General features: G+C 41.1%; 1 protein-coding gene across 7 annotated transcripts in view; it reads right to left on the bottom strand.

Moving 5' to 3' along the window:
- The window catches only part of FAF1 (Fas associated factor 1), a 372,784-nt gene that overhangs the window by 19,720 nt on the left and 331,453 nt on the right, over positions 1 to 21,611 (bottom strand). For all 7 annotated transcript variants that reach the window (XM_036349475.1, XM_036349474.1, XM_036349476.1 and 4 more), the window contains 3 exons: positions 20,837 to 20,917; positions 19,660 to 19,737; positions 8,116 to 8,328 (listed from right to left, as the gene is read on the bottom strand). In XM_036349475.1, coding sequence (XP_036205368.1) covers positions 8,116 to 8,328; positions 19,660 to 19,737; positions 20,837 to 20,917 — 372 coding nt within the window. The remainder of the gene's footprint in view (positions 1 to 8,115; positions 8,329 to 19,659; positions 19,738 to 20,836; positions 20,918 to 21,611) is intronic.

The raw sequence follows: 21,611 nt of genomic DNA on the forward strand, positions 1-21,611 counted from the left end.
CTGATGGCTATGACGCGTAATGACCACCAGAGGGCAGATGCTCAGACCGGTAGCTATGACACGCACTGACCACCAGGGGGAAGATGCTCAACACAGGAGCTGCTGAGCTGTGGTGACTTGGCAGCTATAGTTCTTGGGTGACACACCCAGAACTAGAGAGGAGGGAGCCCGATCCCCGAAGGCCAGGTTGAGGGACCCCACTGGTGCATGAATCCCTGCACTGGGCCTCTAGTAGTATAATATCAAACCAGGAAAATGACACTGGTATGATACTGTTAATAGATTATAGGCCTTAATTCACATTTCATCAGTTTTTATGTATATTCAGTTGAGTATATGTCTGTGAATATTTCTTTGCTATTTTATCTTGTGCAGATTTGTGTAACCACTACCACAATCAAGACACAGAATAACCATAAAATGTAGTCACATCCACCCCTTACACCTACACCATCTTTATAATTATGCCAATTAAAGAATGTTATATACATGTAATCATACAGTGAGTAACCTTTTGAGCTTGCCTTTTCTCACTCAGCATAATGCCCTTGAGATCCCAAGTTGTTTCATGTGTTGAGTTCATTCCTTTTTATTGCTGAGTAGTTTTTCACTACTCCTTTAAAAAAATAGTTTAAACTCTGTTTCTTCTGTGAAGCTTTACTGTCTTCCAAGTTGCTAAAACTTTAAATATTTCTAGTTGAAAACCACTCTGAACCTTTTTATTTTCAGGCATGTAAGGCACACCGTTTGATATCCTTACTTGAAGCTGGTAGTTTTTAAACAGTTAATATTTGACATTTTTGTCCTCTTGAAACAAAAACAACAACAACAAAACAAAACAGGATAGGAAAGAGGAAGTGGGGATGGAGAGAGAAATAATCACCATTACCATCATATCAGTTACCATTATTAAATTCTTACTGTGTTAAATGCTGTATGTATTAAACATTTCACATTCATTCTTTCATTTAATGTTCACAAGCCTTTGAAATAGGTATTGTTACTTTCATTTCACCAAGAGATTAAGTAATTTCTCTAAGATCACTCTACGAAGAGGTGATGCAGAATTCAAAGCCAGGTCCATTGGATTCCACAGCCTACGTATGCTCTTGTTTCAGGCTACAATGCCGAAAAGAGCAGGTAGTGTTAAATAAATCATTCTTACAGTGTTGATTTATATTTGCTTAAGACAAGCAAGGAAAAATAAATACCAACAACTTCCCCTTTATTTTAAGTAGCCAGGCTAAGAAAGTATTCTCCCTCTGTGAGGAAAAGTGGCTGTAGTCTCAAGGACAACTGCAGGAAATCTGAGCAGACCAAAGCAGATTTGGGCACATTTACATAAAGGATACTGGCACTCTAGAAACTAAGAGATGGCCATATCCAGGGATTGTGTTTCCCTCAGGATCTCTTGAAAGTCTCCTTTGAGAATACAGGAATAACGGGTGCTTATTAATATTTTTCTGAAGCTACATCTACCTTTCATTACAGGACTAAGTTCTGTTACAAGCCAAGGTGAGAGGAAAAATCAAATGCTTACAAGTTTCCCAGTTTACAGAGTTCCACTTACATATCCAGTAGTAAATCCCAGAAGTGAACCCGAGATATGAATATCTTAAAAAATAAAACTATATGTATGCCTAACAGCTATTCTTTTAAAAGGCTTGCTTGTTGGTCCTTGGCTGGCATTTGTGAACTTGGGTTTGGGGGAGGGGTCCCACCATTCCCAGAACTGATAAGAGTGGCTCACTAAGCCTAAACTGATTTTCATTTACATTTAATGTCCTTTTTGTTTTTAAAGTATTACTTATAGTTTATGCTTAACATCTGCTTTCCTTCTGGGATTCTGGAATGTTGGTATGTGCCAGGCAAAGGGTACCTACATGATCAGCTTCCAATAAAAATCTTGGGTACAGAGTCCCTAATAAGCTTCCTTGCTTGGCAATTATTTCACATGTATTGTCTCAAATCATTGCTGGGGGAATTAAGCTCATCCTGTGTGATTCCACTGGGAGAGGACTCTTGGGAGCTTGTGTCTGGTTTCCCATGGTCTTTACCTCATGTGCTTTTTCTCTGTGCTAATTTTGTGTTGTATCCTTTTGCTGTAATAAATCAGAGCCATGAGTATTACTATACGTTGAATACTGTAAGTTTTGCTAGGGAATCACCAAACCTAACTGGCAACCTTTCGGTGCTTGGGACATTGCTCAACCAACCAAGCCACATTGGCCAGAGCATGACCCAAACTTTTAACTATGCCTTTGTGTTTCCACCTAATCCACATCTCCCTATGCAAGGCTTCATTTCCTTTATAATGCCTCCCCTTATCACTGCAGGCTGAAATTACCTATTCTTCTGAGTACAATTTGTAATGCGTTTATTTTAGATGTGTGTTTTAACCAGAATGTGAACTCTTCAAGGTCAGTAACAATTTCTTTTATCTCTTTATCATTAGTGTCTGGTATGGAGGCTGGCAGAGTGGTTACTCAGCAAATGCCCTGCTATATATGAAAGAACAAATACATGAGTGAAATGGAAATTAAACTACTTATATATCCTTATGGTGGCAAATAAAATATCCTTGTATTACTGGTGAAGTCAGATGTCATCCGCAGTAGCTTCTGGATACAGACTATAAGTTCTACAAGGGTAAGAACCATGTCACTATTTTCAGCACCGTGTTCGCCCTGTTGAGGTTAGTGCTTAGCATAATAAAGGCAGATGGATGAGAGAGGAAGTAATCTGTATACCAAAGTTTGTAAGGCTTTCCCCCACTTCATTTAAACAATCCTTACTGAAGGTCTTCTCTGTGAAAAACCCTGCTAGAAGCTTATTTATACTTACTCTCCTGAGAGGGAGAAAGAAAACATTTATGAGTTATAGTTTCCTTAGAAAGGTGGGGGGAAAATAAATACCGGTACATTCAGTTCTTTGTTTTAGAGTACACCTAAAATGTCTGGTACTGCATTTCTGAGTGTATGTTTTTCTACTTGGGTTCATAGCTATAGATCTGGAGGAAGAAATGTTTTTGAGACAAGAACAGGGGCTGTGTAATTACATGGGTCACAAGATGCACAGGCCACAGTCCTGAAGCAACCTGCCGTCACCATGCTCCTTTCCCATGTATCTACATTTTATACACAAAGACCTCACTTTCCATGCAGGTGGGGTGTCTCTGAGTGATACAGATATGAATAGAGGAAAAAAACCCCACCCAAAACCAGAGGAGGCAGGGAGGGAAAGAATTGTGGGACAGAAAAATGAGGAGGAGGAAAGAGTGGAATGAAGAAGAGTATAATAAGGGTAAAACAGGATTGGACAGAAGAAGGGGAGGGGTGGGAAAGAAGGAGATGGTTGGGGGATACTGACAACCCCACACTGAATGGCCCTGGACCACTGTAGGTCTAGAGGACAACTGGGGGGCCGGCCGGGGCCTCTTACTCTGGCTCCTAGGCATGGTGAGTAGTGTGGTCAGTGCCATTTCTGAGCATTTAGGACTCAGCTGCTTCACTACCGACTCCCTTACAATGCCTGAGGAAGGAAACAGGCCACTGATGTTCACATGGCTCTAACATATGCAAGAGGTAGAGCGAATGACCAAACTCTGGAAGTGAATGCTACACTTCTCTTGGTAACTGTTATTAGCAACATGGACAACAAAATAACAAAAACAAACAAATAGCTCAATGTTCCCAGCATCCTGACAATTAGTTTTTCTGGGAAAGACCTGTGTCTGCCATAGCTATGTTGGTTATTCCCCAGTGCTCAGTTCAGTAAATAGTTGGACAGCAGGCAAATCTTAGCATGAAATGTTGTTCTGGTTGGGGGTGGAGGCACAGAAGAGCATTTAGCAAGTCCTTTGGTGAGAAACCAGGCTCTGCTTTATGGAGAAAAGGCTGAAGACACAATAAGACTCCTAGAGCTAAGTCTTATGTTATTTGTTATTAAAGAGGTGAGGTCTTAAGATGTGCTTTTTAACAGTCTTTAGTTTGGTGGTAATTTAAGATGACTTTTACAAATTAGATCCTAATCCTTGCAGACACAGATGGCTGTTACAGAATAGCCTTGCAAAAACACTAGTCATTTGACTTGAAAAAGCATTCAGAGAAGGATGAAGGGTCATTAACTCTCACCCCACCCTTGGCTCTAGGCGGTCTAATGAGTCCTGGGTGGGCTTTCTGGGTTTAGGTCTGGGTCTGGAATCTGGGTGGGCGTAGGGCATCTCTTCTTATTTGAAACAACCTCTCTAGTGCACCCTGGAATCAGAGCTTTAGGATCAGACCTGAGGTCATTAACATTCAACAACAGTAACTGAATGTTTATGGGTGAGGCACCATGCAGAACCAGGGGGGATAGACATGAAGATGATATGGACAGTCTCTGTAAACAATTACAGAAAAATAGGACAAGTGCTGCTAGAGGGAATGTACAAACAGCAATGGGTACATAGTGAGGAGCTTGGGAGAAGGGGAGGGCTTCCCAGAGAGGATGATATTTCAGTTGCACATTAAAAAAATGAGTTCCAACAGGGCAGCAAAAGCGGGAAGAGTGGATATCAAGGACGAAAGAACAGAGGCATGAGAGTCTCTTGTGTCTTTAGTGAATAGTGAGCAATCTCATATCTCCTGGTAATGGAAATAAGTAATGAGAGGCAGGGTTTAAGGTGGGAGAGGTAGGTATGAAACCAGATTGTGAAGAGTTTTTGAAAACATTCTAAGGTGTCTGTACTTATCTAGGGCAGTAGGGAGCTACCAAATTTTTTAAGTAAGAAAGGGAATGATCAGAGTGGGATTAAAAAAAACCCACTGGGTAGTGGGTAATTTCAGGTTGACCAAAAACCATAAAATGGACCCGTGCTGCATACTGGGAAGCTCTTGATTTCTCCTATAGGAGGAAAACTTTGCTTAGACTTTTTCTCTGGGCAACTGGGGCAAACTTAATCTACACTGCCCTTGGGATGAGGATGGAGGTTACCCTTGGGATGGAGATAGAAATGTGGTTGGTGGGAAAGGAATAATGGGAGATGACTGTTAAAAACAGTGTAAAACAACACATGCATGACTGAGATCTAAATCAAGAGTAAAGTTTCTCTAAAACTATGTGACTGATCCTCTATTGACACTTAACAGTCTCACTGAAGAGGCCTCATTCTTGGTCTGTAGAGTTCAAGGCAAGCAGGTAGCAAGCCCAACAATCCTCTACATTTCATTTTACAGTTCCCCTACTTCCCACAGTCCACATTTTTGTCTTGTGGGAAGAGTCAATAACACGGATCATAAACCCAGATCCTTTTAAGAGACTGCTTCCCTTACCCTATCCTCAATAGTCAGTTTTAAATATTAACTTGAAAGAAACTTTAACTTTAGGAGTCAGAAGGTCATTGGACTCCATCTTTTCTAGCACTTCCTTTCTTTTTACAGATGAGACCCAGAAGGGGAGTGAAAATAACTAAGGACTGGGATCTTAAAGTTCCATGGTGATGGATGTTAACTAGATGTGTTGTGGTGATCATTTTGCAGTGTACACAAATATTGAATCATTATATTGTACACCTGTAACTAATACAAAGTTATATGTCAACTGTATCTCAACTAAAAAACAAAACAAAACAAGGGTTGGGAAGAACTAATTTAGCTCCTAAGTTTTGTAAGTTCTCCAAGGTGAGACATAAAACTTAAGGCTAATCTTGAACCCCTTAACAGTGGTTCTTTTCCAAGCTTCACACATTTAGAGTTCAACTGCATTGACAGAATTGAAGGTATCTGGATGTGTGGCTCACACAGCATGTGCACACATGTGTTCCCTTGGGCATGTTTGTGCATGTACAATATATGAATAAGGAGGAAGAGTTTGGAGCAATAGGTAGAACTAGTGAAAGAGAGGCCAGCACCTGGGGTCCATCTAGTCTCTTTGATTTAGATATAAGTGGCAGGATCCTCATCCTACCTAGGGCATTTGAGAATGAATGGTGGAGCTAAACAACCACTGGCTTCTGTCTCTATCCTGCAAATCTGATAGCCAATGTGAAGGACTAAGATGAATGTTAATCAACTTCTTTGTTTTGTGTGTTAGATAAAGTCCAGGTTACTAAACCTCATATTACTTGATGATAATAGAATCAAAGAATATTAAAATTTACTATGCATCTTAAAGGTAAGCTAGTCCATATAAAGTAGGAACACCAAGAATGAATCCTGCTCCAATATATATTCATTATTGCTGAGAAGGGATCATTCACTAGTGCTGAGTTATATCCAATGACAGAAAAATCACTACCTTACAACACAAGATAGTCCTCCCTTAGAAAATACTTTCTTATAGGGCACTTTCTTGCCTCCTGTAACTTTCAACTGATTGGTCCCACTTCTGTCTTTGGAGCCTCGAAGTCAAATCCCTTTTTTTCATGGAAGGCCTTCAATGACTGAAGACCAAACCATGTCTCCCATGCCTTTTCCTTCCCTAGAGGAAATGTTACTCAAACGATATAATTTCTAGTCCCTCACCTTCCTATCAGCCCTGCTGTAGACATGCTCCTGTTTTTCACACTTCAGCCTGGTATAAGGACTCTTTCAGAGGTTGTTTACCTTAGTATAGAGCTGAATAGGACCATTAAGTGATCCTCTTGTTGGAATTATAAGATTATATCTCTAAAATTATAGCTAGCTTTTTGTTGGCGGCCAAAACACATTATTTATGTCCCAGTGCATGGATTCATGCACACTGGAAGGAAATTAATTAGAAGAAATATTTTAATATCACTATTTGCATCTTGCTAATGAAAAAAAATAGTATTCTACCGAGTCTCCTATCCACCTACTCCAGGACTTCTGCGAGGATCAAATGAGATGAGGCACGGGAAAACGCTTCACAGACATTTGGTTAAACTGTAAAATGTTTGCACCTGGCTATAAAGCAAGTCGGTTCCTGGGCTGAAGAAACTCCAAGGAGGCTAGTCGCTAGGGAGAGGAAGCCAGGCATTGCTATGTGATGTCATTACCTGGTGCCCACAGCGACTGTTTCCGGGCTGGGCTGGGCTGTGGGCAGCATTTTGCGCCATTGGGTCTTGACACTGTTGGCTGCGATTTGGTGGGGTGTTGCTCTGGGGTGGTGGAGGGGCCTGTGTCCTACTTGGGGGAAGCTGAGTGTTGGTTTGTTGGTGCCAGGTCCGTGGTGCCATTTATTTTTAAATGGCCAGTGAGTGCCATGACAGCTCCTGCATTGAGCGTCTGCCCCCTGGTGGTCAGTGCGTGTCATAGCTACCGGTCGGATGGATGGACACTTAGCCTTTTATATAGATAGTCAGCTTAATTCAACCATAATCTCTGCTAAAGCATGATCTTTCCATTGCAAACTTGAGCAATTGATATTCTAAACTTAATGCATAAATCTCTACATTTCTGCAATATTTCTCCAGGTTCATTTTTGCCTATTGTTTTAATATTTCAAGGTTTTCTTGAATCTTATTTTCCATAATCCAAAAATCTGAGAAAGTCTTCATTTAAGTTGCTAGTGAGCACAGTGAGTAATACAGGGTTAAATATAAAACCTCTTGGTTCCCTCCAGGAAGAGGGCAGTCTCTTAGTCAAAACCTTGTGGTCACCACTGTTTAATCAGCAATGAATCCACCTAACTGTAGATTTATCTCTCTACTTTGCCTCAGAATACTATCAGAGACTATTAAGAATCTTGCTGAAATGCAGATACACAGTGAATATAGGTTACCCTCCTTGACTTCCAGGCTAATAAGAACTATTAAATCACAAAATACTCTTGTTTTAACATGACTCGTTCTTAGTAAACCTATAATCATTTGACCTTGATCTAACTCTGTTAGGCTGTTAAGCACACAATTTTCAGATCTATTCTGAGGTTTAGAGAGATGAGATCTTGGGAAAGCCTGTATGAATGCTGGAACAGGGGAAGTAGCTAGGAAAAAACCCCACACCTAGTACCTGAATTCTAGCATAGGCTATTGAGCATATGTCTGCTGTGCTGAGAGGCCATACCGTCCCCAAAGGCTGTACCATTGGACTTTCCTTGGACTACTTTATCCAGCCCTAACGATGGGACATTTCCCATCTGGACACACGTCCCAAGAAAGGCATAGGAACTTACGTCTCTCCTAGGAAAGGTGCTCAGTAACTTGAACTCATTCCATGGAAATCCTTTGGAAGTTACAAAATCAAAGACAATCTGGAGCTTATTGCTGGCCAGAAAACGCCTCTCGAGGAACTCTCCACTGGGGGTACGGATCCGCAGTTTGCTCACGGGTTCAGCATCTTCTTTTGGCTCTGGAGGCAGGGCCTGCTCTAAGGAGAGCCGAATGGCCTAAGGAGAGCAAGAACCAGGTGTTAAACTATGTAATGGGTGAGACTGTGGGGAATGGGGGAGAGATTAGAAAAAAGCTGCTGCTTTCTAGAAACTCATCAGAAAGTTATTTCCCATTTATTAACCAAACCTAACACTTGAACAACAAACTCATGTGTTTTTCATTTTCTTAATATCAGCCCAGCGAGTTTCAAACTTTTTCATCTCACGGCATACATAAACTAATAAAATCGGTGGCACACCAAAATATATATTTTTTACATATATATAATAATGACCTAACTTTTTGCTCCAAAGTGATTTTTCAAAAAATATATTTTTATTGATTTCAGAGAGAGGGAGAGGGAGAGCGAGATAGAAACATCAATGATGAGAGAGAATCATTGATCAGCTGTCTCCTGCATGCCCCCTACTGAAGATTGAGCCCACAACCCAGGCACATGCCCTCGACCGGAATTGAACCTGGAACCCTTCAGTTTGCAGGTTGGTGCTCTATCCACTGAGCCAAACCAGCTAGGGCCAAAGTGACTAAAACCAAGATGGCGGCATAGGTAAACACTGGAAATTGCTGCCTCCCACAACAAACAGAAAAATACAACTAAAAGACAAAACGGATATCATCCAGAACCACAGGAAGGCTGGCTGAGTGGAAATTCTACAAATTGAAGGAAAGAGAAAAGCACACTGAGACTCAGAGGAGCTGCGGAGGTACAGAGGTATGGAGGCGCTCGCGGCAAGGGCTGGCAGCTGAGGACACGGTTGTCTTTTTCAATCGGGAGGGAATCATAAGCCCCCAACTGCTCTGAACTCCAGTTCCGGTTGAGTCTCTGGGGACCCAGACTCATTTGGGGAGAAACTGGACTGTCTGGCAGCAGGCAGAACTCGGAACTCGAGGGCAGCTTTCTCTCAGAGGTGCTTGCAGCGATTACCGGGACACTGAGACCCGGGGCCCCTTAGGGCAGGGCTGAGGATCAGCCATAGCTGCTTGCTCCGCCCTGCTGATCCCCTGAGACCCCGCATCACCCAAGCTGTGCGCAGAGGCTTTTGCATATGAATGCCCTGGCCCTTTGCAATCTGACAATTACCTAACAAACTGCAGCTGAATCAGAGAAACCCAGAACTTCCAAAAAAAGGTCCAAGGCCCCATAGCAGCTTTCATTGCCTCACAGCTGGGCCTCATTTGGGCACCTCCAAACCCCAAAACAAGGAGGAGGAATCTGCAGATCTCTCCATAGCTCCTGCTGAGTAGCCTCAGGCAGAGGGTAAATTAGCACCTCCTTAGATCCAAGAGCCAGTGTACCCAGTGGTCAGAGTGGGACCATCCAACTATAACTCCTCAGATCCATAAGGGACACACTCAGGGGGCAGACTCAGTGAGCACCAAAGCCCCACTGAAGCAAGTCTTGCCCCATAAGGGTGTCTTCAGCACAGAAGTTCTCCCACTGTAGACACAGCTGATTCTCACAGACAATTGGCCTGGAGGTCAATTCCTCCCAGTGATACCTACAACAATCAAGGCTTAACTACAACAAGACTGTGCACAAAGCCCACAAAGGAGTACACCAAGAGTGTCCACGTTAGGTAATTGGGGAGGCTGAGCCACTGGACCCTATACAACACCTAGCACACAAAACCACTCTACCAACACAGGGAAGCATAAAAAATACAGAGACAAAGAAATAGGTCACAAATGACAGAAACAGAGGAAAGCAAACAACTGGATATAGAGTTCAAAACCATACTTTTAAGGTTTTTCAAGAATTTTCTAGAAACCGCCGATAAATTTAGTGAGACCCTGGAGGATATGAAAAAAGACCAACTAGAAATTAAGCATACACTGACTGAAATAAAGAATAATATACAGAGATCCAACAGCAGACAAGAGGTTCCCAAGAATCAAGTCAAAGATTTGAATACAAAGAAGCAAAAAATACCCAACCAGAAAAGCAAAAAGAAAAAAGAACCCAAAAATATGAAGATAGTGTAAGGAGTCTCTGGGACAACTTCAAGTGCACCAATATCCAAATTATAGGGGTGCCAGAAGAAGAGAGAGAGCAAGATATTGAAAACCTATTTGAAGAAATCATGACAGAAAACTTCCCCTACCTGGTCAAAGAAATAGACTTACAAGTCCAGGATGTGCAGAGAACCCCAAACAAAAGGAATCCAAAGAGGACCACACCAAGACACATCATAATTAAAATGCCACGGGCAAAAGACAAAGAGAGAATCTTAAGAGCAGCAAGAGAAAGACAGTCAGTTACCTACAAGGGAGTACCCATACGACTGTCAGCTGATTTCTCAACAGAAACTTTGCAGGCCAGAAGGGAGTGGCAAGAAATATTCAAAGTGATGAATGCCAAGAACCTACAACCAAGATTACTTTACCCAGCAAAGCTATAATTTAGAATTGAAGGTCAGATAAAGAGCTTCACAGATAAGAAAAAGCTAAAGGAGTTCATCACCACCAAACCAGTATTATATGAAATGCTGAAAGGTATTCTTTAAGAGGAAGGAGAAAAAGGTAAAGATAAAAATTATGAACAGCAAATACATATCTATCAACAAGTGAATCTAAAAACCAAGTGAATAAATAATCTGATGAACAGAGTAAACAGGGAAATATAATAGAACCAGGGGCATAGATAGGGAGTGGACTGACAATTCTTGGGGGGAAAGGGGTGTGGGGGCTCAGGAAGAGACTGGACAAAAATCGTACACCTATAGATGAGGACAGTGGGAGGGGTAAGGGCAGAGGGTGGGGTGGGAGCTGAGTGGAGAGCTATGGGGGGAAAAAGGGGAACAACTAATAATCTGAACAATAAAGATTTAATTAAAAAAAAAAGAATTAACCAATCAGATGCAACATTACCATGAGATGTGATCAATAAGATGCAACTCATATGAATAATATATTTATGGTTCAAGCCAGGGCATTCACACTGGATGGCTATTGTTGTGTTGGCTGTGACAATCTATTTGACAATCTAAGGGAAAAGTGGTCAGTGCCCTAGACTAAATAGTCAGGTAATGCATGTTTTAAAAATTCTTGCAGCACACTGGTTAAAAATCACTGTATTAGCCTAAGGGGCAATTAACTAAAATAAATTCCAACCTGTTTTATTATTATTTTTTTAAAATGTTTTATTGATTAAGGTATTACAAATGTGTCTTTATCCCCTCATTGTTCCCTCATCCCCCAGTTGTTTTATTATTTTTTATTTTGTTTTTTATTACTCCTCACCCAAGGATATTTTTTCCATTAATTTTAAGAGGGAGTGGAAGGGAGAGAGTGAGGGAGAATAAGAGGGGGAAGAGAGAGAGAGAGAGAGAGAGAGAGAGAGAGAGAGAGAGAAACATCAGTGTGAGAGAGACACATTGCCTTCTGTATGCACCCTGACGTGGCTGTAGAGAACCTACAACCCAGGTACATGCTCTTGACCGGGAATCAAACCTGAGAACGGGAATCAAACCCGTGACCCTTGAGTACATGTGCCGACACTCCAACCACTGAACCACACCGGCCAGGGTGACACAAATTATTAAAGTGGTAAGTAACTCCTTAGAAAAGGAAAGGTAATTTAATTTCTTTTTTTTACTAAAGGGTTAGGGTATTTGAGATTGAGGAAAGACGTATTACATACCCAGTTGCTTCCTTTCTAGGATGAAAATTAAGGCTATTAAAAGCATTTACAAAACACACCTTCACATAACTATTCACATTTGAAAAATATACATTTCCTATGTAGAAATGACTTAAAAGTTTGTAGAATACTGGATATATTAACATTAAAATGGAATGGGCCCTGGCCAGGTGGATCAGTTAGTTGAGCGTTGTCCCATACACCAAAAGATTGCAAGTTCAATTCTACTCAGGGCACATACCTAGATTGCAGGTTCCATTCCCAGTCAGGGCATATATGGGAGGCAACTGACCCCCTGGTGGTCAGTGCACATCACAGCGACCAGTCATTCCACTGGTTGTTCCGCCATTCGGTCAATTTGCATATTAGGTTTTATTATATAGGATTGGTGTCCTGAGTCAGCAATGAGTTTCAGCTGAATAGTTTCAAGTATTAAACTATTCTAGTAATGTTGTCATATATTAATAACTCAGTGAATATTTGATGCTATGTATATCAAAATTAAATTCTAGTTATACTGTCTTTTTTTTAAAAAAGAGATTTTTTTATTGAGTTTTAAAGAGAGAGAGGGGAAAAGGGAGAGGGAGAGAGAGAAACATTGATGTGAGATCCATACATTGATCAGCTGCCTCCTGCATGTTCCACAACCCGGACATGCACTCTGACTAGGAATTGAATTGGGAACCTCCTGGTGCACGGAATGATGCCCAACTAACTGAGCCACACCGGCGAGGGCTAAATTATATTTCTTATGTCTTCATTTCTAAGTATCAGCTTCTCGATATAAAAACAGAGAGTAGAGTAGGACTTTTTAAATAGTGCAACCCCAAGCAACCATTAACTGAAGTATAAGATCGATTCATATTTTCAACTTATACCAGGTTTCCTTGTTTTCTTACAGACCTAAAATGCAGATAAACACTTAACTTGTTGAGAAAACCAAGTTGAAGTTGAACAATGATGTTTACTAAGGCTGCTATTCGAGTATAGGTGTCTTTCTTGTTTTTGTTAATCCTTAGCCAAGGCTATTTTTTCCATTGATTTCTTTCTTTTGTTTTTGAGAGAGAAAGTGAAAGTGAGAATAGAGACAGAGAGACACATTGATGTAAGAGAGACACACTGATGTGTTGCCTTCTGCATGAGCCCATACCAGGGCTGGGGATTGAGCCTACAATCAAGGTATGTACCCTTGACCAGAATTGAGCCCATGACCTTTCAGTCCATGGGTCAATGCTCAACCATTGAACCAAACTGGCTAGGGCAGTGTCCTTTACATCACTGTTTTTCAACAATGTTTACTTATATGAGGCCTTTGCTTTTAGTCAGTAGATTTCAAACTGAGCTACTAATCTAGTTTTTTGTTCTTTCTTGCCAGTAAAACTTGGGTATTTAGGTCCCAAGATTGCTGACTTTCATCTAATATCTCTTCGTTGTTTCCCACACTGAATCCATGGTGTGGGATATCTGAGGCCAGTTTTCATTCTGGGGAAAAGCCTTGGAGAGTGGGTACACTGAGGAGCAGACATTGTACAATGAATGGGGTAATGAGCTACTGTTGTTTATTCTTCTGAAGTATAATTGGTTGGGTTCAGGTAAGAATGTAGCATCTGTTGTTATATTGTGCATGGAAATGTCAAAACAGAAAGCAAGCAGACAGGTGGATTAAGGGGAGAACAGGAGGAAAAAAACAGGAAATATCACATTAAGTTCTGATTTAAAGTAGGGAACAATGATTTGAGTTTTGATGCTAGGCACTTATTGTGTGCTGGCTATGTGTGACTTCTCAATGAGCTTCAGTTTTTTTCACTTGTAGAGAAATCTCTAACCTTGTAGCTTGTTTTAACGGTCAATGAGAACACTTGAGATACAGATGATACTCAACAAAGTATTTTCTACCCTCCATAACTGAGAGCCCTCAGCGTACAGAGACTGGGTTTGTCAGGCATAGTGTCCTGTACATATATGACAGGCACTCAATAAGTGTTTAAACACGAGTAAACTTTGATTTCCAAACAGTAAAATATTACACATATTTAAACACTGGGCTCAATTATCACTTCTTCTATAATGCTGTCTGATTCTCAAAGCTGTAAGTGACTTTTACTTTGCCCTTAAACTCCTTAAGTATTTTGCTTTTACTTTTCATGTTATTTTGCACATTTTTTCTTGACTTGCTATTACTTGTAGATATTTTGCATCTTCTCTACAAGATGTAATCTCTTCTGGCAGGTAGAAAATGTTTTATATCCCTTTGTTTATCCTTCAGTGCTCAGCACAGTTCTTGTTCAAAAAACATTAGTTGAGTAAGTATGAGGTGACATTCTCTGACTGAGAATGATGACTAGTGAGTTTTCCTCCGTTCCAGGTAGGGCTCTCCAGGCTTTCCATCACTTGTTAGATGGCTTCCTCTTTTCATAAGCGAACCTTGCTATTAATCTCACATCTAGAAAAAAAGTTATTTTCTGTGAAGCCACCCTAGGAAGTCATTTAACACCCCTTCTCTTTGTTTTCACGGCACTAACGCAGACCTCTATAATAATGTTACATTTGGTATTGTAATTCTATTTTTACAAGACTATGAACTCCTGGATGGGAGGACACATGTCCGTATCCCTACCTCCTAAGAGATTTTGGGCACATACTAAGTATTAAAATAATTGTAAAATGGGTGAATGAAAAATTATCTATATCATTATGGAGAAGACATGGACATAAGGGTGAAAAAAATCAGTCAAACTAAATGGATTTCCCATATTTAGGGGCCCAGTACAAGAGGTTGCAGAAGTAACTCACTGTCTTTTGGTGGGTAAAGTGAAGCCTAGTGAAAAGGCTGAAAATAGAGAGAGAACCATGATGGTGGCATAGGTAAACTCCTATACTCTCTGCTTCCCCCAAAATTACAACTAAAATACGGAACAGGGGTGCTCACAGGGTCATTGTTCCTGTGCTGGGACCTCCCTTGTTGCAGAGCTGACTGGCAGCTATACCTGAGTTCCCATCACCATGGCCTACACTGTTCACTCATCCCTGGTGATTCCCTGATACCCCACCCCATCCAATTTGAAGCCCCACTCAAGCTGTTTGCAGCAGCTTTTCCATACGAATGGCCTGTCCTGGCTCAGGCTTAAGACTTTGCTAAACTCTCTCAAACAAGCAGCAGCGGGACTCAGCATGCCCCAAACCTATCAATAAAAGGCCCAAGACCTGGCACTAGCATCAACTTGCCTTGCTTCACAGCTGGGCCTTGCCTGGGCACTTCCTAGCCCAATCCAAGTAGCAGCCATCTGCAGATCTCTCTGTAGCTCCTGCTGAGTGGCTCCAGGCAATGCCTGACTTTGCACCTCCTGGGAGGTCCCAGAGCCAATGCACCTGGTGGACAGCTTCAGACCATACTAGATTACAACTTTATGTATCCACAAGTGACACACTCAAGAAGCAGACTCAGTAAGTCCTGCTCCATAGAGGTGTCTCCTGAACAGCAACTCTTCCATTGTAGACACAGCTGGTCCTCACAGCCAATTGGCCTGGAGACCAATTCCTCCCATGATGTCAATCAAGACTCAACTACAAAAAGACTGTGACACAGCCCACATAGGGGCGCACCTAGAGTGCTCAGCTCAGGTGACTGGGGAGGCTGAACCACTACAGGACACCTATTACACAAGGCCACTCTACCAATTCCAGGAAATATAACAGTTCTACCTAATACATAGAAATAAACACTGGGAAACAGCTAAAATGTGCAAAGAAACATGTTACAAATAAAAGAAATGGAAGCAAGCAAACTACTAGATACAGAGTTTAAACCAACGGTTATAAGTTACTCAAAGATCTTAATGAGAATGTCAAGGGACTTAGTGAGACTTCCAAGGATCTTAGTGAGAATGTAAAAAAACATGAAAAAGGACCAGTCAGAAAATAAGCATACACTAATTGAAATAAAGAATAATTTACAGGGATTCAACAGTAGAGTAGAGGATTCCGAGAATCAAATCAACAATTTGGTATATGAGGAAGCAAAAAACATCCAATCAGAAGAGCAAAAAGAAAAAAGAATCTAAAAATATGAAGATAATGTAAGGAGCCTTTGGGACAATTTCAAGTGTACCAACATTCACATTATGGAGATGCCAGAAGGAGAAGAGAGAGAGAGCAAGATATTGAAAAATTATTTGAAGAAATAATGACAGAAAACTTCCCCTACCTAGTGAAAGAAATTGACTTACAAATGGAAGTGCAGAGAGTCCCAAACAAGACCCACCTAAAAAGGCCCACATCAAGACACATAATTAAAATACTAAAGGTTAAAGACAAGGAGAGAATCTTAAAAATTCAGCAAGAGAAAAGCAGTTAGTTACCTACAAGGGAGCACCCATACAACTGTCAGCTGATTTCTCGACAGAAACTTTGCAGGCCAGAAGGGAGTGGCAAGAAATACTCAAAGTGATGAATAGCAAGAATCTACAGATTACTCTACCCAGCAAAGCTATAATTTAGAATTGAAGGTCAGATAAAGAGCTTCACAGACAAGAAAAAGCTAAAGGAGTTCAAATAATACCAAACCAGTATTAGATGAAATGTTGAAGGGTATTCTTTAAGATGAAGATGGAGGAGGTGGAGGAGGTGGAGGAGGAGGAGGAGGAGGAGGAGGAGGAAGAGGAGGAAGAGGAGGAGGAAGAGGAAAAAATATGAACAATAAAATGGCAATAAATACATATCTATCAACAAGTGAATCTAAAAATGAAAATAAACGAACAAGAAATCTAATGAACAAAGTAAACTGATGAATAAAATATCTCAAAGGAAAGGGGGTGGGGGAGTGGGATATATCTCAGAGGGAAGGGGTGGGAGTGGTGGGGGGGCGGAAGGGATTAACCAAAAGATCTTACATGCATATATGCATTATCTATGGACACAGACAACAATAGAGCGATGAAGGTCTGGGGCAGGGTGGGAACAGGGTGGAGGGGAGCAAAGGGGGAATAAAAAGGGAACATCTGTAATACTCTCAACAATAAAGATTTTTTTATATATATTTTTTATTGATTAAGATATTACATATGTGTCCTTATCCCCACGTTAGCCTCTACCTCCCCCCCCCCCCCGTTGTCCATGTCCATTGGTTAGGCCTATATGCTTGCATATAAGTCCTTTGGTTGGTCTTTCCCCCTTACCCCCACCCTCCCCTACCTCCCCTCCAAGGCCCGACAGTCCAATCAATGCCTCTCCATCTCTGGATCAGTCCTTGTTCATCAGTTTATGTTGTTACTTATATTCCACAAATGAGTGAGATCCTGTGGTATTTATCCGCTCTCCAGTTCCATCCATGCTGTGACAAATGATAAGAGTTCCTTTTTCTTCTTCCTCTTAGTAAAGAATACCTTTCAGCATTTCATATAATGCTGGTTTGGTGGTGATGAACTCCTTTAGCGTTTTCTTATCTGTGAAGCTCTTTATCTGACCTTCTATTCTGAATGATAGCTTTGCTGGATAAAGTAATCTTGGTTGTAGGTTCTTGGCATTCATCACTTTGAATATTTCTTGCCACTCTCTTCTGGCTTGCATGGTTTCTGTTGAGAAATCAGCTGACAGTTGTATGGGTACTCCCTTGTAGGTAACTGACTGTCTTTCTCTTGCTGCTTTTAAGATTCTCTCTTTGTCTTTTGCTCTTGGCATTTTAATTATGATGTGTCTTGGTGTGGTCCTCTTTGGGTTCCTTTTGTTTGGGGTTCTCTGCGCTTCCTGGACTTGTAAGTCTATTTCTTTGACCAGGTAGGGGAAGTTTTCTGTCATTATTTCTTCAAATAGGTTTTCAATATCTTGCCCTCTCTCTTCTTCTGGTACCCCTATAATTCTGATGTTGGTACGCTTGAAGTTGTTCCAGAGGCTCCTTACACTATCTTCATATTTTTGGAATCTTTTTTCTTTTTCAGTTGGGTCTTTTTTGTTTCTTTGTATTTCAAATCTTTGACTTGATTCTTGGGATCCTCTTGTCTGCTGTTGGATCTCTGTATATTATTCTTTATTTCAGTCAGTGTATGCTTAATTTCTAGTTGATCCTTTTTCATATCCTCGAGAGTCTCACTAGATTTATCGAGGATCTCACTAAATTTATCGGCGGTTTCCATAAAATTCTTGAAAAACCTTATAAATGTGGCCTTGAACTCTATATCCAGTCGTTTGATTTCCTCCATTTCTGTCATTTGTGACCTGTTTCTTTGTCTCCGCATTTTTTATGCTTCCCTGTGTTGGTAGAGTGGTTTTGTGTGCTAGGTGTCCTATAGGGCCCAGTGGCTCAGCTTCCCCAGTTACCTGAGGTGGACACTCTTGGTGTACCCCATTGTGGGCTTTTTGCACAGTCTTGTTGTAGTTAAGCCTTGATTGTTGTAGGATCACTGGGAGGAATTGACCTCCAGGCCAATTGGCAGTGAGAATCAGCTGTGTCTGCAGTGGGAGAACTTCTGTGCTGAAGACACCCTTCTGGGGCAAGACTTGCTTCAGTGGGGTTTTGGTGCTCACTGAGTCTGCCCCCTGAGTGTGTCCCTTATGGATCTGAGGAGTTGTAATCTGGATGGTCCCCCTCTGACCACTGGGTACACTGGCTCTTGGATCTAAGGAGGTGCTAATTTAGCCTCTGCCTGAGGTTACACAGCAGGAGCTACGAAGAGAACTGCAGATTCCCCTTCCTTTTTTGGAGTTTGGAGGTACCCTGATGAGGCCCAGCTGTGAAGCAATGCAAGCCGCTGTGGGGCCTTGCGCCTTCTCTTGGAAGTTCTGGGTCTGTCTGGCCCATCTGCAGTTAGGTAATTTTCAGGTTGCAAAGAGCCGGGTCATTCATATGCAAAAGCCTCTGCTGCAGCCTGGGTGGGGCGGGGTCTCAGGGACTCAAAGGGCGGAGCAAGCCGCTATGGCGGATTCTCAGCCCTGCCCTAAGGGGCCCTGCATCTCAGTGTCCGGGTAATTGCTGCAAGCACCTCTGAGGGAAAGCCGACCTCAAGTTCTGAGTTCTGCCCGCTGCCAGACAGTCCAGTTTCTCCCCGTATGAGTCCTGGGTCCCCAGAGGCTTCCCGGAACCGGAGTTCAGAGCAGTCGGGAGCTTGTGACTCCCTCCCGATTCAAAAAGACAGCGCATCCTCAGGTGCCAGCCTCTTTCTGCACACGCGAGCCTCCGTACCTCTGCACTTTACTTCCGCAATTCCTCTGGCTCTCAGCATGCTTTTCTTTCCTTCTAGTTGTAGAATTTCCACTCAGCCAGCCTTCCTGTAGTTCTGGATGATGTCCGTTTTGTCTTTATGTTGTTTTTTTTTGAAGTTGTTGTGGGAGGCAGCAATTTCCCGGTGTTTATCTATGCCGCCATCTTAGTTTCTCCAACAATAAAGATTTTTTAAAAAAAGCTAAAAAAACGTTGACAATAGAATCTTTGTATTTTTGGGGTGAGACAATATCCAGGAAGAATGGGAGTATTTGTCAAGCAAGAAGAAGGGAAAGGAATAGAAACCTATGAATCTAGTCTAAGATCAAGTTTTCTAAGAGTTCTATACAACAGATTAGGAAAGGATAAGATCTTCCATACTAAAATGAGTCTGGGAAATGTGGAAAGAAGTTCTAAGAACTATTAACAGCCTCAGTATCAAATGCAGAGGACACAAACCTAGCCTTTGAATTACATTTTTAAATTGTGCCATACCTCACGTTCCTCTTCTTGTTCTTTTCGAATCTGCTCCAAACGAGACTGTTCTGCCATCTCTCTCTCATGAGCTTCCCTCTGTTGACAAAAGAGAAAGGGAGCCAGCATTCAATAAACACTTAAAAAAAAGAAAGGAGGAGGAGGAGGAGGAGGAGGAGGAGGAGGAGGATGAGGATGGGGAGGAGGAGGAGGAAGAGGAGGAGAAAAAAAAAAAAGAGAGAGAGCTAAGTTCCAGCATGACCCAGAGGTGCACTGTGGTAATAAAGTATTTTCCCTGGAATAAGAATAAAAATGAAAGCAACAACAAAGCAAAGCTCTCTGTTCATGTTGGGTTCCTATTCAAATACCTAGGTAGCTCTGAGTAGTGTTGCATTCATTAGAACCGTTGTCTCATCTTCCTTTCTAGTCTTTTTGTCTATGTTTCCTTTACTCAAATATCAAGCTTTATTCATGTCAGCCTCTACCATGCACCCCTTGCTGTTAGCAAATATTACGTTTTCCCTTCCACCCCTCTTCATCCAGTTCACATATACAGTCTCTTATATGGATCCCTCCCCAGTCCATTCTCACCTCTTGGCTTTTCAGAAAAGCTAAACAAACAAACAAACAAACAAACAAACAAACAAACACCAAAAACTTTCTACTGAACTCCTGTTCACTGAATTCTCACAGAACTAAGTGCTTCACTTATGACATTTAGAATCCTTGCCTAAGTGTTACAGCTATCTGTGCTCTTGACTTAATCTACTCTTTACCACATTTCTGAAGGCAGAAACTGTGGCTCATTCATTTTACACTCTTTCAATGCCCAGGTGCTCAAAAAGCATTAAATAAATCAGTGGTTCTCGACCCTGACTGCACATTAGAATCACCTAAAAGTGTTTTAAAAATTGTTAGGTTGTACCCTAGACTCACTAAAAAGAAAATAAAACAGATAATATGCCCATTTTGTTTTCATTTTTATGATTCTCAACAAACTTCATCTTGTCAAAATGAACCATACCATACTTTAAGGACCCAGGGGCAAAATTATGTTTTTCTGTTAATTGAATCTAGCTTTCTCCATTGCAAACCCAACATTTTTGGGGATCAAAGTGATAAAAGGGCTGGCACTTAAGTAATGAAAAAACATTCTGGTTTGAGTTCTTTATCCCAGAAGTCCCTTGACCAAACCTACTTTTGCTCTGTCAGCCTCAAGTGAAAGGCGATAGGCCTCATCTTGTTCTCTCTTCACATTTTCTCTCGCTTCACGTTCATCCTTAAAAGAAAGGAAAAGATTCAAATGTGTTTTACCATATTACATTTTTAAAAGGAAAAAGTGGCAATCTCCTTGTTTTACTCATGTGTGAATTTATTATAAGTAAACAAGATACTTTTAAGATGCATAAAATATAAATAAGCAAACAAACAATAAGATGAGTAGCATGGTATATAGTGAAAATAAGAATGTTTGAAGACTAGCTCTCTACCACTAACAAACTGTGTGACCTTGGACAAGTCATTTAACCTTTCTAGGTCTCAGTTTCTTCACCTATAAAATAAAAATAATATTTGTCCCATAGGGTTGTTGTGAAAATTAAATGCAATAATATATAAACTGTCTAGCAAAGCACCTGACAGTTCATTTTTATAATGATTAGTTCCCTTTGTTTTCCACCTGATTTTTCTAAGATAAACTTGGAGAATGTCAGCATTGGGACTAAGAACTGGGAGAGAATAAAGGACTTGGGAGTAATATCCTGGTCAGCATAAGGAGAGTCTGAAAGCAAAATACCCTACTTAACTTCAGTCCATACCACACCACTAAAACTTGGTTATAAAATAAGTATTTCCTCAATACCTTCACACTCATGAAGTGTGAATAACTGAGAAGTTCTCTAGATCTTTTAGAATATTTTTAGCTTCTGAAATAATTATGCCACCTGCCTACATTTAAATTGCAATTTCATACA

The sequence above is a fragment of the Myotis myotis genome, unplaced genomic scaffold (genome assembly GCF_014108235.1).
Source record: "Myotis myotis isolate mMyoMyo1 unplaced genomic scaffold, mMyoMyo1.p scaffold_m19_p_2, whole genome shotgun sequence".
Classification (NCBI taxonomy): domain Eukaryota; kingdom Metazoa; phylum Chordata; class Mammalia; order Chiroptera; family Vespertilionidae; genus Myotis; species Myotis myotis.